The sequence below is a fragment of the Vigna umbellata genome, chromosome 2, assembly GCF_029865625.1.
Source record: "Vigna umbellata cultivar VRB3 chromosome 2, Vumbellata_1.0, whole genome shotgun sequence".
Lineage (NCBI taxonomy): Eukaryota > Viridiplantae > Streptophyta > Magnoliopsida > Fabales > Fabaceae > Vigna > Vigna umbellata.
In genome coordinates, this window is record NC_142166.1 from 48852081 (window position 1) to 48870070 (window position 17990).

Genomic DNA, 17990 nt, shown 5'->3' on the forward strand with positions numbered 1-17990 from the left:
ATGGAAATCATTAAATAATATATATAATTTATTATAAACGAATCTATCACTTGGTCGTTGTAGTATAGTGGTAAGTATTCCCGCCTGTCACGCGGGTGACCCGGGTTCGATCCCCGGCAACGGCGATTTTTAACTTTCGTTAACAGTTGTTTAATTATTATTTTGTTTTTGTCCTTGTAATAGTGGTGATAACTATTTTCGCTTGTCATTCGAGTGACAAATCCTCAGCAATGGTGGAATTTCTTTAATTGCTTTTTCGTTCAAAATGACATTTTGTGATTCTGTTGTCACCTACATTTCTTCATTTAAAAGATTCTTATAAATAACGATAATGAAAAAAACATGGGAAATCCTAAAGTTATATTATATTAGTTTAAAACTAATCCTTCACGTCACACTATTTACATTGGATTTTCAAAGGAAAATGAGAAAAAAAAAGTAGTGATATTTTTGTGAATAAGTGAAATTGTTTTACATTAAATTATTTGGTATTTAATGTGAAAGTTTTTAAATCAAGACTCATAAGATTATTTTTCCAAGTAATTTCAGTGTGATTTTTCCTCTTCTTATTTTCTTTCTAGTGACGTTGTATATGTATTTTTATATGTGTTGGAAGTCATTTTGTTAGTCTGAATCAGTTAGGAAACATTTTCCACGGATTAAGTTGGATTTTTTGTATGTCTAAGTCCTAGATATTCTATATAATCGTTCTATTATTAAATTCCACAACATAGTTGTTTGGTTCTCAACTGTACATAAATATTAATTTCTTTTGATTTTGTTTATTTGTTTGCCTTCTTTGGATATTTACTTTTTGTATCTTGACTGTGTTGTATCTAGATTATCTTTTTGTGTTTTACTGTTCTTCGATTTTATAAAGATCATAAAGATAGTTAGAAATTTACTTTTAACAATTTTTTTAGTAATTTCTTTTAGCTTATATTTAATATTATAGAAATGTATTTTGAAATACAAAATTTTGGTAATTAGAAACTTTATACATTCGTGAGTAATACCCAAAGAGGGACCAAGATATCCAAAATTTGTCCATTTACTGCAAATTTTTTATAGTATTTTTGACACTTGTTAATTTAAGGCATTTAGTTTATATATATATATATATTCGTTATAAAAATATGAAATTTTTTGTGGTGTCCTTTTATACTATATAAAAATTGATCAAACACTCTATATATTTAATATTTTCATGTTAAAATTATTTAATTTTGTGAATTTTTCATTTTGCATACTAATATGATTTGTATTTGATGTATACAGAACAAAACTACCGGAATGGATATTTTTTCTATATTTCAATTTTCTATGTTAAACTAAAACTAATTAAATTAAAAAATAATTACGTAGGTAGAAGTTTCGGGGATAAACATTAAGTAAAATAGTTGTAGCGAGTGAAAGAAAGAAGGGATAAACATTAAGTAAAATGTTGAAGTAATATTTCTGTAGAACGTAAAATATGTGAAATATAGAGAGAGGTAGAAAAAAGAAGAAATAAAAGGGTAAATAAGGAGAAAATGAGTAACGTGAAATGTGTGTGTAACTACGCATCGGTTTGAACGATGCGCTTCCACAGTTGATGGCACGTCAGAATCATTCATAATGGGTTCAATGTATATTCACATGTCATTTTGACTTTAGAGACAAATTTTATTTATTTTCATTACAAATGTAAGTGTACGTTTATAAATGACACAATTAATCCTTCCAACAAAATATAAATATATATATTTTACGTTTTTAGTTTCTCAAACGCTTTTACCTCAATCTATCTTTATATTTTTCGTTTTTGTTTACAACATTTTATTTCTATTCCCACCATTCAATTTCTATTGAAAAATACTAAATTATTATTATTAGAAAGAAATGTATCAATACCTAATTGATATTCACTTTAAAAGAGAAATTTACTGTGTTTCGGCGGGATTTAGAACCCTAATCCAAAACATTCCAAGTTGTCTGCTCCGATGTACAGTTGTGCTGTCTTCACTCTTTTCCTTGTCCGAGCCGCGGGAGAGGGTGCCTCTGACTAACGCGATCCGCCTGCCTGCTTCCAATTTGGACCGATCGGTCACTTTCAATCTTGCCCGCTCGGTTGTGGAAGGAGGGGAGGTACCTGCAAAAGGCACTCCGACGCTCAAGTTAGGAGCGGTTTATGAACTGTTTGCTACAGTTAAAATATTGACATCCTAATAAGATGTAAATAGGAAGTATTGTAGTATGAGTTGAATCTGTCTTTACCTTAAACCTAAACCCTTATTTATAGAGTTCTAAAGGAATCTGACACATTAATTTACCTCTTAATGGTCAATAATACAAACCTTAATTATTTAACGGTAGCCGTTATCACATTCATTGTGCATTAACTCTGCTCCATAATTGTCGAGACCGAACGGAGGAAAAGCTGATTGAGACCGATCGGTAGCCAATGAGTCTGACCGATCGGTAGCCAGTGAGCTTGTAGTAACACATTGAATTAAACATCTTTGTAAAATTGATTCATAATATAAATAGATTGCACATTATTAATTGTAAAATCTTAAATTAAAATACTCTAATTAATTCAATTTAAAAACATATCATATAAATATGAAACTAAAATTCTAAACAAACAACATTACTTGATTCACGTGTAATTCATCAAGACTTGTTAAAGAAAGTTGAACATAAACGAGAAACTCAGAATTAATCATGTGTTTTTGTCCACACCATTGCACCAAAAGTGATGTAAAAAAATTAAAAGATAATTAGGCAAATCAAAATCTCACTAATAAAATTGTTGCCGTTTCCCTTAATTTAATTATCTCGCAAACGCGTCTTCTACTATTTCTTGGATTCCTTGTTACTGATGTTAAGTCAAGGGACAACATTTTTAAAGTAAAAGAAACTTTGTCCACCGAAACAACGCAATCATCACGATCCAAACGACAACATCATCAAATATGAAACAATTCAGTGACAGAGTGTGAGTACATGTTCATTTTTTTAATGCAGCTTTAGTCCACAGAACATGCCCAATCTACATTTGTAAACCAATTTTTCTGCAACTTGTTACTTTTAAATTAATTGCTACACATATCAAAATCTAACAATGTATCATCATCTTCTTTCCGATCCCAATAATCATGTTCCCAACTCAATATCTTCTTGCCCTGCCCATCACTTTAATTGTTTTCTTCCTTTCCCATTTTCCCTTTTTTGATTCATAAAAAATTAAACTTCAGTTTTTGCAATGTAAACCAAAATTTCTACTGACAACTTTGAGTCTAAATAGACAAACTTCACCATAGGTTTTTCTAGGATGATGAAACTAATTAAATAACTTAATTTTAATCTACTAAATTAATGTGTACACTTTTATAGCAAATTTTATTCAATAAAACTTCTGTTACTACGATGCGACTTATTAATTAAATATCACACTAAAAATGAACATTTTCTCAATAATGTTAATCCATAAAGTCTCTCGTGAGTCGGTGGCTGCTGAAGATAAAAATGAATATACAATCAGAATTAAAAACTGGGTACAAATAAGCACTTCATAATTTTGTCGATTCACAAATATTTCCTTGAAACGTTGGTGAATGGAAATGTTGTCAAGCTGTATGAAACATGAGAAAATTGCACAAAAAGGTAAGGGGAATCTCCAAACTCCGTTTAGTTTATTTCATTACACGTTAATCATTCTTCATTATGTATAATAATATAAAAGATAAATTCTTAATTTCATTTTGGCTCTCCAAAATCACTCCAAAACATAATTAAGGTGTGAAGGCACAATATTAATAACCCATAGATGCAACATTAGATCACATATACCGAGAAGATTCAGAGACGTTGATTTTGATTGTGTTCGCTTGACTTCAGTCCTCGTCGACGGCTATCAGGGCTTCACTCTTCTTCCCTTTCCCGGTCCTTCTCCTGCTGCCGGCGGCTGAAACGACACCGTCGTGGCGGAGGTTTCCGTCGTTGAGCATCAACGGCAAGTCGTTGGCGTCTTCGCCGTCTTCCTGGGTGGCGATGCGAATGCAAGAACAACGGTTCAAGGAGGCGAAGAAAGCCGTTGTGACGCCGTTGATGAACCACATGGCCACGCCATCAAACTTTCCGCAACCGGAGGAGGCTTGCGTGGAGGAGACCCTGGACTCGACGGAGTTGGGTGATCGGAGACTGAAGAAGCCGGTGCAGGTGGAAGAAGAAGTAGTGGCAGCCATAGAATTAGTTTTGGGCAATAATTTGAAAGGAGCACAGCGAGAACAGAAGCCAGAGCTTAAGAAGCTTCAGCTTTTCGTAGTTAACGGACTCTACAAAGCTTAATCAACTATAACAATCAAGTTTTAGACAATATATTCGTAATTAAGTGTGTTTTAATATATATATTTATATTTATATTTATATATAATTTACAAAATGTTAACTTTTGTGGGACAATAAATTGTCCTATTGACCTACTCCATAATAAGGTTGATAAGCGTGTTTTTCCTTGATGGAATAGAAAGCAAAGCATATCTAATTGAGTCGGACTGGTTAGTTAGTTTTGTTATCCTAATTTTAATGATGTTTTTATATTTTATGTTGTTAAGTTACAAAATTAATGTTTATATTATAGTTAATTTCATGTATTTTTAAAATAATATTGATAATACTTATACTTATTTTTTATAAAATGTAAACAGTTACCATTAATTAAATAATAATTAGAAATATTCTTCCCACCATTTAGTTAACCCCTTTAAGATGAAAAAAAAAACATGGCATTATTTTCTTATGTACTCACTTATGACTGTCTCAAATACTGTCTAGGTGTCATTTTGTCCACGTCAAATAATGAAGTTGTTTTAAATATAAGTGTAAGCTTCAAAACAGTGGATATACAAATGAGTAGTTTCTGTTGAAATATATACAAAAAGAGTAGTTAAAGCTATGTATTGTAATTGATTGTTAATTGTAATTATCTTTTATCCTAAGCTAAATTGTTATGTACGTAGCAGGCGCCCCCACACATTGAAAATGGAATGGCAGTCGAGAATAAACGATGCGTACTCTATTGTAGTTACGTTGCATCTGACACAAAATACACGGCAGAGACAGCTATATATTAAATATTTCATGAATTTGATCATAAGCTACGTTCACAATTATTGCTCAATAACGTTCTTCAATACATTCTCAACTTATAGATTAAGATTTTTCTGTTAGATTATATATCTCTCTCACATCGAACATGAATCACACCTTGGACATCCTTTTATTAGCAGCATTGCAAGAAGACAGAAATCACAGTTTACATTCACAATTTTTTTATACAAAATTTTGTGTAATCATTGTCCATAGCTCTAGAACATTTCACAATAATTATTTAAAAGTCCTTTTTAAAGTATTTAAATCAATAGAAATAACCATTTATTTTAAAAATCGAACCAAACATACAAAAAATATAATTTGCACTTTTTCGAAAACAATACTGTTGTATATTATCGTTGATGTGTATCTAATGAGGTAATAAATCATGATTCATGGGTTACCTTTTCTTTTTCGAGAATCGTGGGTAAACTTTCGCCAGCCACTGGTAATGGATACTCATCATATCATGAGTGTTACATTTTGTAACCCATCACCTACTCTGTAAAATGAGGCTCTACTTTTACGCTATTTTTTGGCAATTAGATTTTGTAGACAAACACTGTACAATTGGACTGCAAAGGCGGTTTTGGAAGTAATTCACTTTTTTTCTTTTAAATTAGTTTAAATATAAGTTAATTTGAACAGTTTATTTCGCATATATATATATATATATATATATATATATATATATATATATATATATATATATATATATATATATATATATATATTTATGTAGTATTTCATTTTATTTTTCCATTTTAAAAATAATTATGATGACGTCTGCCTAAATGAATTGTAATGTTCCAAATACGATAAACTAATTATTTGTTTAATAAACTGCTTAGGATAATTTTTGTTTTGGATTAGTGGTAACTAGTGTTGGATTAATACACAGTGAAAATATATGTACTACTGTGTTTATTTTTTTATGATAACAATAAAAGTATTATTATTTAAAAAAAAAAAGTATGTTTTCCAAAGCTAAGGAATTAGAGGAAATTTTGAATTTACAGTGACATTATTATTAATAAAAATAGACAACTTTCTTAAATATAAATGAAAGTTTCACATATGTAATATGTAATAAGGTAGTTTAAGAATTCATAAATGGATTTTCCATAAGATAAAATAAGAAAAGAGGACAAATTATATTTAATATATATAAATTTTTCAATTTTTCTTTTATAAAACATACACAGACTTAGTTTCAATAAATATTTTAAGAATATCAAAATAAATATATAATTTTTTTGGAATGTCATACATAAAATATATTAAAATTAAAATAAATTATATTATATTAAAAATTTTGAAACGCCAAAGCTTCCTCAAATCGTGTTAATGGGGTCGGTTTGAATAAAAATCTTATACTCAATTTTAATTTGACTGAAACACTCGGAATCCAAAATATTTAAGATCATGAATACATGTAAACGTCCATAATTAATCACGTATCTTAAATTTCACATTGATTATTTACTTATATTGTAATTAACGTTATCTGTGAAAATAACAATATTTTTCTATTTAAATAATTTGATCCATAGTTTACATGGACTTTTAATTTTATGATTTGATTCATTAACTTAATATAATAAACAAAGTTACTAAATGATATCTATACCTGTATATAAAAAAATTATTCTCTTTTTATAATATAATCGTTATTTTAAATTTTTTAATAAAACTATCATAAATTTCATTTTTTTCTTTTTTCTCTTCAACGTATTTGTAATTTCTACACTTACGTTACTCTCAATCAGATACTTCTTATGTTACTCTCAATCTCTTTTTCTTAAAACTTAAAGAATGTAGACACACATGCGAGAGCACATGTGTTTTTGTTAACAAAAGTAGAAAACGTTAACCCCATGAGATTGTTTAGTGAAAAGAAAAAAACTAAAATTAACTAATCATGAAAAATATAATTTTTAAAATTAACTTCTTTTTTTAATTGGTACAATATTATTAAAATAGTGCATGAGTACTTTAGAAATATAAGAATAACGTTTTTTTTTTTATCTAACGTCCATAATTAATTGCGATATAAACAGATTGTCTAGCAAATAAAGAACATAAAGTAAATGCACAAACCAATATGGAGGCAAATAAAGGACATTAATGAAGCAGAGACGCAGAATGCATCATCTTCATTGACAGAGGTGTAGTGTATAAAAATAGTTTTAACTGCCTACTAGCCCCAAGGGTTACCAAGACATTGTTTGCCGGGAAAAATCCAGATCTGCAGTGACATTCAGTATTATGTAATTGGTTCCTTTTTTTGTCTCTAACGTAATTGGTTCTCAAATGGCGAAAAAAAGTCTCGTTGTGGACGGCCAAATTAAGTTTTGTTGTGCACACTAGCAAGGACATTTAACCCGGCTGCGTATAGAATCTGGTAGTGGTCCTCTGGTTTAAAGAAAACGGGACAGCCAGAGAAGCAAACAAATTCTAATTCTACGAAAGGATAGCCTCTCAGTCCCACCGGTTTATAAAGTTTCAGTGTTCAACTCTTAAACCACATCTCATTCATGGCAAAAGAGAAAACAGAAGAGGACACAAATCTACAGTTTAGTCAAATTTAGAGAAAAAAGGATACAAACTATATTATAATACTTTAATCAGCCACATAGAGTTGCATTGTCATGTTCTAAGAACAAAAACATCATATATATATTCGACAGGATAGAGTAAGAGCATTGAAAGATAACCTCGTACCCTATTGATCACAGCTGAATCCCTGACAGGGTGACATGAATAATAAAAGGCAACTGGCCCATTTAGACATATAACGGACAAAAATGCTGAGTAGAGTTAAGAAAACTAGGTATGGATTTGGAATGAGTCTATTCTAGATTTTGCCTCTCCAGCTTCAGTTACAGGTTAGGAGGAGCGGGTTATGTAAAATTTAAACCCAACCGGTCTTCATCAGGGCCAAGTACATTTTAATTCAAATGATATATACATGAATTATGAAAATAGAAACCTAAGAGCTGAACATATGATTTGAATAATTATATATTATTATAATTTAAGAGATTTAATAATTATAATGCTTTTCAACCATGATAAGAAATAAGATTGAGAGATCATATGCATGTGTAGTGTCTCAGAAATAGTGAGAAAGAATCAAAGGCGAGAATAGTAAATCGACACCGCACCTTCGTACTTCTCATCTCTCACGCAGTACACCATCCACATGTGTGACTTTAAGGTGGGTTCAGGTGCAGATAGATACATAAACATACCCATGCCACTATTGCAAATTGGAAAAAACATGAACATACTCAGTCAAAGCATATTTTCTCCATCAAAATCAGGGCAGGATCATATATGAATGGTCATGGGTTAAGATTTAATTGCCATACCTAGACAAAACAGTGATAGTATACTGCTCGTGACTCGTAGAGAGTATCGCTGATTCAACAGAACTAATTAAATTAAGAGTTCTTTAATGATAGGACTTCTTAATCAAATAAAAAAGAAACCATTCAGCAGAAGTAATTAAATGTAAGAGTTCTCTCATGATATGACTTCTTAATCTAATCCTAAAGAAACCATTGCAAGAAATAGAATGCAGGAAACTGAACAGTAATGATTAATAATATTAACAACAATGTAAAGGATGTAAAGCAAGCTTGTGCATGAGATGTTCCTTTTAGAGAAAAATGTATTAGGGTACATTAAGCACGCAGTTAGTCGATCATCCAGTAAGTGACAAAACCAAGTTTGCTGCTCGAGGATAAGAGAAGGCTAAACTCACCTGACAACATCAGCAATCTGAAAATTAGTCAGATACAAACCCGACAGCCACTTCCAATGGCAGTTGCAGAGAGTCAAATCTGCTAAATCTAAACTTTATAGAGAAAGGAAAGCTGCATATTCAAACAAATATGAATGTCGATTTGCCATATAAAAAACAAAAAAATAAATGCACTAAAACTAGGTTTTATGACTAAGATTAAGAGTACCAAGGATTGAAGGCTAATTAGAAGACTATTATTTACAAATTACAAAAGATAGATGGAAGAACATTACCTAATCTAGTACCAGCCAGTGCCAACAAAACCGTTATTCATATACTGCTGTAGATGAATACGCTTTAACTATTACAATGATTGAACAACTTTGTTTTCCATTCAAGAAAGAAGTATAAAACAATCATCCAAGTTTTCTGAGGTGTTGTGTTTATATGCATCCAGCATTGAAGCAAAGTAAATTCGAGTAAAATGGCTCAAACCACTGCCTCTCCTTTTGGGCATGGAGAATAGACTAGAAGCAGTAACTCGAACATTACAACCAGAATTTTTTTCTTGTTCACCTACTGTAATATTAACTAAAATTTAATACCTGGAAACATATATATGCTGCCTAACTGAAAGATCCGATTTTTCTGCATTATATTCCAACTGCATTACAATTAAGAGGTAGGCTGAAACATCATACTAAGCAGGAAAAACAATCCTACTACCACCCACAATATGCAAATACAAAGCAAGGCACAAGGTAAAAATAACCGATGACTTGGCTGCAATATATCTAACCACTTCTAGTCCTTTGTTCACTACCTCATCATGAACCTTACAAACACTACTTTTGAATCCATCCGTTATTCTCCACATCAAAAACGCCACAAATGACCTCACCGTTTCAAGCGTTACCCTCCCCGTGACATCAAGCACAAACCTTCGGTTAGCCGGCACCGCTAGCGTTGACTTAATCTGTTCAAGCCACCCAACATCCTGAGCCCCCCCAACCGAGCTTCCAATCCTGACCTGCCGCAGAAAAACCTCCTGTTTCAGGCACCCGTCTTCACTTGCTGGAACAACAACAGAAGACATAGATAAACCCGAATTCAACCTCTCACTCCGGTTAGACAAAACATGGTGCGAAGTTCTGACAAAGGTCTCAACAGCCCCATTAACCATGGAAACTAAAATCTCCTTCACCTTCTCCTGATGCCTGGGATTCGACAACCCCGCAAACATTTCATCATAGGTATTGACATTCATCGTCTTATCAAGAAAAACAGCAACCGCAGTGCTCACAAAAATCTGCACACAATCCCCAATAAACTTGCCACACCTCTCATCATAAATGGCATTCACCCATCTAGGAACCCCCGATTGAGACCTCTCCCCCGTTGATTCGGCACCATAGAAACCCAAAACCAAGTTCCTCGCAAAGCTCCCGACCACAACGGACGCAAAACCCGTCCCAGCCTTCGAGAATAGCTTCTCTAACACCCTATCAGAGAATTTAGAAGCTTCCGCGGTGATTTCCAAGGGAGCAATACCGTTATTATCATTACCCGCACGTGAGTTATACCCTAACAAAATTCCAATCGTCACAGCCTCGGAAACCCTAGCCAGCGACGTTGAGAATTCCTTCGATTTGGCGATTTTCGCTAATTGCTTCAAACTGGTGGGGATCTCGTCGGAATCAGAAGCGAGGAATTGGTGCACGTCGTTAGAGATAACGGTGAGGGAGTGTGCAGAATCGGAAATTAACTCGGCGACGGTAACGAAGGTTCTGAGGAGCTTGGCAATACGGTGGCGTTTTTGAGCGACATAGGGTGAATTGTAAGCCCTATAGGCGGCGTAACCGGAGGCACCGAAGAAGGCAAATAGGAGAAGGTATTTTCTTTTTCTTGAAGAAAATTGGGGAGAGTTCCTGAGAAGCGGAAGGTCCATGAGAGTGAAAACCCTGTGGATTGTATCCAAGTGAGATTGGTTTGTTGGGTAATGCAGCAGTTGATAGCGGATATATAATTGACCCCAAAAATAAGAGGGGAAGATGCAGGCAGCGAAAACAAAGGAAGATGGAAATGAAATAAATGCAGTTAGTTATTGAAATCTGAATGGTTGGAGGGAAAATAACACACCTCTCTGGCATTACACCACACTCCTCCAACTACTAACTTTGCTTTGCCTCAGTAATTAAAATACCAGTGGTGCACACTCATCATCATGTACGCGCCAAACAAACGGTTGTTGAACATACCCCTATATGCAATGCAACGCAATTCACTTTTTAACTATATATGCATAACGCCAATGTTTTATTAATACTTTAAAATGTCAATGTAAAAGTACATGGGGACTTTTTAATTTATTAATTAATTGCTTGTTAAGAGTTCAAAATTCACGCAAGTTTTTTCTTTTATCACGTTGTATTATTCAATCCATTTGATGGCTTCCATAAAAAATAAGTATACTCAAGTAATCCATACAATTTGACAATTCCACAGTTAAAAAATCAAAATCAATGTCATCGAATAATTTCCGCCAACCACAAAACGTTTGCCTCTTTCTCTAACTACCAAAATTGTTGGTTTCTTCTTACACTGCTTTATGTGAAATAACTTTAGGATTTGGTTAAAGAAAACTTTTTTCCCAAACACTTTTGACAATTCAAATTGAAGCGACCTAACAGAAAAAATACAAAGCAACTTCGTCACTCTTGTCAATGGATATATTGAGATTTTGGAGATGAGGAAGCAATTTGTAAGTGGATGTTAAAGGAGCTGTACACGCAGAAGAAAAGCAGAAGGGCTAAAAGAAAATAAATGCTTTTTTTTTCTCCCGTAATTTCAAAGAGTATAAAGTAGTCAGCCTCCTAACTTACCTCCAACTCGAATCTGTAGCTAAAATCGGAAGAGGTTTAATAGCTTTTTGTTGTTGGGGTGACCTTGGTGAGTAAAATGACTAATCAGAACTAATTTCTTATCTATTTTAATTCTGCGTTATCAATCCTTTGAAATTCCAACATTCCAAAAGTATTCAAACAAATTCACCTTTTTAGAATATCAGCACGAGTGAAGATTAGCCGTGAATTGGCGCTCGGCAAGGCTTCCATCATCATTTAAGAGTCAACCAGGAAACGTCAAGTGAAATCAACTAGCCATATAGGCTAATCTATAACAAATTCACTTTGCATTATTTGAGACAATATTTGGTATATATTTTTTTATTCCTAAATATGATTCCACGAAGTGAAATATATTTGTTTTATAATTATGTTTCTAATTCATACTAAATATAAGATTCTAATTCGCAGCTTAAGATGCCTGAAAAGCTCTCCCAATCAAACACTCCCTTCAGGGTGAAAAAAATTGTTTTAAAATGTTAAAAGTATATGCAATGTGTAATTTCCTGTAAAAACTTCAAATATCAATCATTCATCACCTTTAAAATAAGGATTAGTGAAATCGTTTGTATATCTGCAAAACGTTAATGCACAACGGAACTGAGGTCAATGTACAAACTAAAATTCTCCCTTCCAAATTTACAACCTTCTGTTTCTCCTTCATATCATGCCATCCGATCATTCAAAGTTGTTCAAATAATCACGTCATTGTTTTCAGACACAGTTACAGCAAGGCAAATCAGGAGGACAACACCCCAAAATGGAAAGGAACGAAAGAGCATCCCAAACCCCACTACAACCGCCAAAAATACACGAGAAAATCCAATATCTATTTTTGAGGACAAATAAGAGAGATTTTATATACACTTTTTCCACCTATATGATGTACCTTCAGAAAGAGAGCTGTCCTTCGAATTGTAGCATATATTTCATCCCCCATTCTCATTTTGAATCTCAAAAGAACAGGGATTAACAGAAATCACAGTCTTAGTTCCACTCTTTCATTTTCATTAGTTGTTTCAAAACACGGCCTGCAACTTAGAATCCAAACCTAGCCTTGCGGCAAAAAAGATGTAGGGAAAAAAGGATTAACAAGTTCTTTTTACGGCTTCACATAGCATCACGGCATTTTATCAACTTCGTTCACCATTCTTTATATAAAAAAGAATGTTCCAGACACCAGCACTCTTGCTTCCAAACATTAGACAACTTTCTAAACTGTTCTTAGTGCTGAGTGAGGATCTACAGAACCTAAAATGACCACGGTCGTGTCTGAACTGAAGTTTCAAACCAATTTCAAACCACCTGTACTTAAAGTAACAGGTTTAATGCCATAATCATCATCTTCGAGATCGCTGAAGGATATGTCTTCTTCATTTACTATGGGGTGAGTTGTTCCACCATATTCACCTAAATCAGAATCTTCCTCTGGCCACTCATCGTCATCTTCATCATAATCCTTAATAATAATTTGAGAGGGTCGACCACATTTCGGATCCTTGTTATCAGTTTTAATAATTGACTTTTCCTCAATAACAGACTTATCAGTGAGATGCGTTCCAGATGTTTCAACCATGTATTTATCAGTCTCATAATCTGTCCTCACGGAAAAAGAGGTTGTTCTATATCCATATGTCTGATTAGGCATGTCATCAGAATAAGCATCATCTAATAGGCTGGGAGTTAATTCATTGTACCGTGCGTTGTCTTTTGGGTAGGAAGCACTTCTTCCAAAAATTTCAAAGTCAGGCTTTGTTTGTTTATGCAATTCCTGCATCCACAATGCTCTGGCTGCCGTGATCTGCAAGTGTTAAAACTAAGACATCGGAAAAGTTCATGTACCTATTAAGGTAGATATGATACTAGGTGAATCTAGAAGTGCACGTAAACATTAGATATAAACATTAGAAACCAATCTTCTGATGATAACTAAACCAACCAAAGCAAAGGCACACTTAAATAAATAAACAAAATTTTCTTCATAGGGAACAGTGATAGATCCAACTTACTCCAATTTCAAACTACATTATTTCAAAATAGTTATAGACATTTAAAGCTGAAAGAAGAAACGGCTTCGCAAATTAAATTATTAACCATCCAATCATAATGCAAAACTATAAAATTTATGCTCGCCTTATATATAAAAAGGTATGCTTTTCTTCTCAAGACTTACTGTTTGTCTATTTTTTAAATGAGATATAATATTTGAAGAATGCTGATTATAAGAACTTATTTATCGTAAACAATGTCAATATCAATAGTACGCGTCATTAAGATTTAGTACAGACAAAAGGATTACACATTTACAACATAAATAATAATATATTTGGCATAATAGAGAAGCACTAGTGAAAGAAAAGTGCATTAGAATTTAGTAATCTTCCTTGCCTAAAGAATCAAAGATTGCTAAATATCTTCTACAAAATGAGAATAAAACTCAGAATAAATAGATTTTACAACATCGAGCGCATAACAAATAGATTTTGGCTTATTAATGTCCAAAGAGAAAACGGAAAGACAAATGGACAGGTAAGGAGAATATATTTTGAAACCCAAAGAAATCTCCTACAAGTTTTGATTGGATGAACTTCTTCATAAGGACTTATAAGAGAAAAAAATAATTGAAATTATCTTTTCCATAGACTAATTTATAAAAGTTCTCTCACCTAGTTTTCTAAATTTTAATATTTAACTTGTGCATAAGCTAATTTTAACTTATGGAGAAGTTCGTTGAATTATTTATCTCTCCTAGAAGTTATTATAAAGAAATCGTCTGCAAAGTTCGTAAGTGACAAGGATTTAAATATCCTGTACATTATCATTGACAAGCCAGAATTCAAAGGAAAAATCATTGCGAGTGTGATAGTTTCATCTTGATAAAAAAATTTCAAAATCAGAAAGCACAGACTCTACCAATTCCACACGTATAAAGTTGGGAACTGAGCAGCATGAAGGAAGGAAATAAATGCAACAGTCCGGTAGCTTTTGGACTCCATATCATTAACCTGATTTATTACTTCCATTGATTACTTATATTTTACAACTATTCACACGCCAAAACATTCCCCAGTTAATCACAATGGATGATTGGCCATTTTTATCTGGTAATTTAATTCCAAAGTATAAGCCCACTAGGTAACTTTGAAAACCATGGACATGAAAGTTTAAAGCAAAAGCCCATGTAACTGACCTGGGTTGTAGACAAAACCCCTGCATCTTCTTTGTTAAGCCTTGAATGCAATAGTACAAAATACACTTTCCAGAAATAGCTTTCACTCATATGGCAAGGGCATAGTTCAATTCTGAGCGCAGCTAATCTAGGAGTTAATCTTTCAACAACCGCTGCATGCTCTTTTTGTGCATCAGACATATCAAAATCTACAAGTAGAATTCACCTCGTCAAAATCTCAACAACATGAAAGGAATGAGTAAAAGAATCCAATTAAATCTCATACTGTCATGACATTATTATCTGAATTACGAAGACATTTAACATGTATCATACGGTGTAACTAACGGTCACGAGCTACCGATCTATCTACAACTACAACTACAAGAGCCAGTTAAAATTTCAATGTCCATTAATCGTGCTGTGATCTGATCCAATTAAAAACAGCGTTTATCTCTAGTGAGTGTCTGCATGAATTTACCGTCGGTGTCGTCTTCTTCATCAATAGGAAAATCCAACCACGTCTCGGGATGCATAGCGATGTTCATCGCGAAGGCCAAGACCTCCTCCGTGATTCCAACAGCGCCTTGTTCTGGACCGCAATCCCCTTCCGAATCGGATCCCAACGAAACTGAATTAGAGCGATTGGAAACGGCAGCCTCGTCCAATTGCGGTTCTTCGTTCGGAGAAAAAGAGCGATGTTTGAATTGATTGGAGATACACGAAGAGGGATCGGATTGAGTATGAGCAAGAGAAAGAGAATGAGAATGAGAATCCGTTGACGGCGGAGTGAGGAAGGATGCCATTCCCCAAAATTGGCGAGTCAGGGTTTGCTTGATTTCGTCGAGGTCTTCTTTGACTCCACGCCCTTCCGTTTCTTCGTCTTCTTCTTCTTCTGATTCTGATCCGAATTCATTTTCTCGTGCTTGCGGCTGCAGGGGGTCTCTCAATGACGTGGTAGGTGGATCGAGTACGGTGTCGTTTTCGTGATCTCCGTCGCCATCGAGTCGGAGAGAATTTCCGAAGGAGCGAGCCAACCATGCCATTTTCTATTTTTCAAAAATATGAAAAAAAAAAATGGTGAATCGGAGATTGTGACCTGTGAAAAAGGTTTATGGTTTCGAATTTTTTGATCGCAAGAGGGTGAAGGGAAGGATAGAGAGCGTGGATCGGGTGCTTCGTGTACTACGGTGGGCGTGCACTTTAATTCGACACGTCGCTCTAACTTGTCGCCACTACAAAATTTGAAACGAAACAAATAGAACTTCATTGCATATGAGACAAAGACGAAAACGACCCAGACACGTGTTTAACAGTAAAACGGAGGGAAACGGAAGTTGAGTTGAAGTTGTATATACCCATCACCAAATAACATTATTAAAATAATTATTAACAGTCCATTACTTGTATTAGCTTTATGATAATATATAAGGAATATTTTAACTAAAGTTTAATCTCCCATTATAGAAGCTTGTTTTCGTCGTCTTAGAGACTCAAATACACGCAGAAACGAGTTTTGGTTTGAGTTTGTCACATAACCGAAACTTAGTATTGTTACGTACTAAAACTTTATTTTTATAAGAATAATTTAATAACCTATTTTATCTCCAATTTTAATGAATAATGTCAATTCATCCACTTATTTCAAGTAAAATTAATTTTTATAATAAATTTTGCGTCAACGTGCTTTCATTAAACATATTTCTCTTTTCTGCTTCTTCTGTATAACACAGTCTTTTATCCGTAACATAAATTAATTACTTTTCAAATAAATAATTTAAAATTTATTTTAATAATTAAATCCAATCATAATAACACATGTTATCATAAATTTATAAATAAAATATGTCCACGTGTATAAATTCGTTTCGTCTTCTTTCTTCAGTTCTTGGAGGTTGTTCACCAATTTCACTCCGAAAGGTTTCCATGAAACCGAAACCATGATGAGCCCTACTTCCATACTTGACAACAAGCCTTTCTCATGTTTCAAGAACCCGGTCCGAAACAAACAGCCCCATAATGGTTGTTTTTGGATCTCAGCTTAAGATTCAGATTTTTCCACTGTCTGCAACTAAATAATCCAAATTCGTAACAGAGAATGGAAATTTTTCTCTTGGGAGTCTGTGTATGGGAAAATCTGCATCAGGAGGTGCTAATTATATTTTTTTAATATCGCTTGATAAATTAAAAGATGCATACGGATATGTTGGGGATGGCATAGGTAATTTATTTAAAATATAGAAACTGTCCTACAAGCTTGTGAATACTTGGCTATTTGTCTACAAAGAAAATGGTTTGATGTATTTAAGATGCACTGTCAATTAAATAATGTTTAACTCTTGCAAACTGGTGCCTCGCCATGGCCCTCGACTGCACATAGCTGGAGATAAACGTAACTCACACACACATCCCATAAGCAGTGGCAAACCCCAGCAAGTTGGTCACCCCGTCATCGAATTTAGGCTCTCCAACGATCCAAAACTGCTTTTTAATGCGTGTTTGAGGCGGCGCAAAGAATCCTTGGCCTTTGAGATGTTATGAGCCACATGCTCCTTCGCTGTTTCTACAGTGTCCGGCGTGTATTCGTTCACATCACGGGCTTTATCATGCACGCTTTCCTTTGTTTTTCCAAGTGCATCGGCACCACTATCACCCACTCGCCGCGCCGTCTCCTTGTTGGCCGCAACTTTTTCCTTCTTCTGGAGGGTTTCTTGAGCCTTATCCTTGTTCTTCTCCATGGCATCCGCGATTCTTTGCACTTATGTTATTCTGATTGAATTTAATTATTAAAATAAATTTAAAACTGTTCATTTGAAAGTAATTAATTTATGTTACAACTGACAAAATATTGCATTATACATAAAAGTAGAAGAGAAAGAAAGAAAAAATCAACACCACCATATGCATACTTAAAGAAAGGAACAAATGAGATCAATTTCATATACTTTCAAAACAGTAACTAAATTAATAAGAACAAAATATATGCTATTAAACCTATAAGAATTAAAGCGATTGTTATCCCATAGAAAAC

General features: G+C 33.6%; 3 protein-coding genes and 1 non-coding gene across 4 annotated transcripts; 1 reads left to right on the forward strand and 3 right to left on the reverse strand.

The window, feature by feature from the left end:
• Positions 1–53: 53 nt before the first annotated feature.
• On the forward strand, positions 54–125 carry TRNAD-GUC (transfer RNA aspartic acid (anticodon GUC)). The gene has a single exon. It is a non-coding gene; the product is annotated as a tRNA-Asp (tRNA).
• A 3524-nt stretch (positions 126–3649) lies between these two features.
• On the reverse strand, positions 3650–4356 carry LOC124829751 (uncharacterized). Its single transcript, XM_047303314.2, has one exon. The coding sequence runs from the start codon at positions 4227–4229 to the stop codon at positions 3879–3881; it is 351 nt and encodes a 116-aa protein (XP_047159270.1). The 5' UTR covers positions 4230–4356; the 3' UTR covers positions 3650–3878.
• Positions 4357–9507: 5151 nt separating this feature from the next.
• LOC124829736 (protein PHLOEM PROTEIN 2-LIKE A10-like) lies at positions 9508–11155 on the reverse strand. The gene is made up of 2 exons (XM_088107263.1): positions 11027–11155; positions 9508–10848 (listed from the first exon to the last, which is right to left on the reverse strand). The coding sequence occupies exons 1-2, from the start codon at positions 11035–11037 to the stop codon at positions 9588–9590; spliced, it is 1272 nt and encodes a 423-aa protein (XP_087963389.1). The 5' UTR covers positions 11038–11155; the 3' UTR covers positions 9508–9587.
• A 1223-nt stretch (positions 11156–12378) lies between these two features.
• On the reverse strand, positions 12379–16165 carry LOC124829737 (uncharacterized). Its single transcript, XM_047303306.2, has 3 exons — positions 15441–16165; positions 14981–15168; positions 12379–13591 (listed from the first exon to the last, which is right to left on the reverse strand). Exons 1-3 carry the CDS (start codon positions 16003–16005, stop codon positions 13076–13078), a joined length of 1269 nt encoding a protein of 422 aa, XP_047159262.1. The 5' UTR covers positions 16006–16165; the 3' UTR covers positions 12379–13075.
• Positions 16166–17990: the final 1825 nt, after the last annotated feature.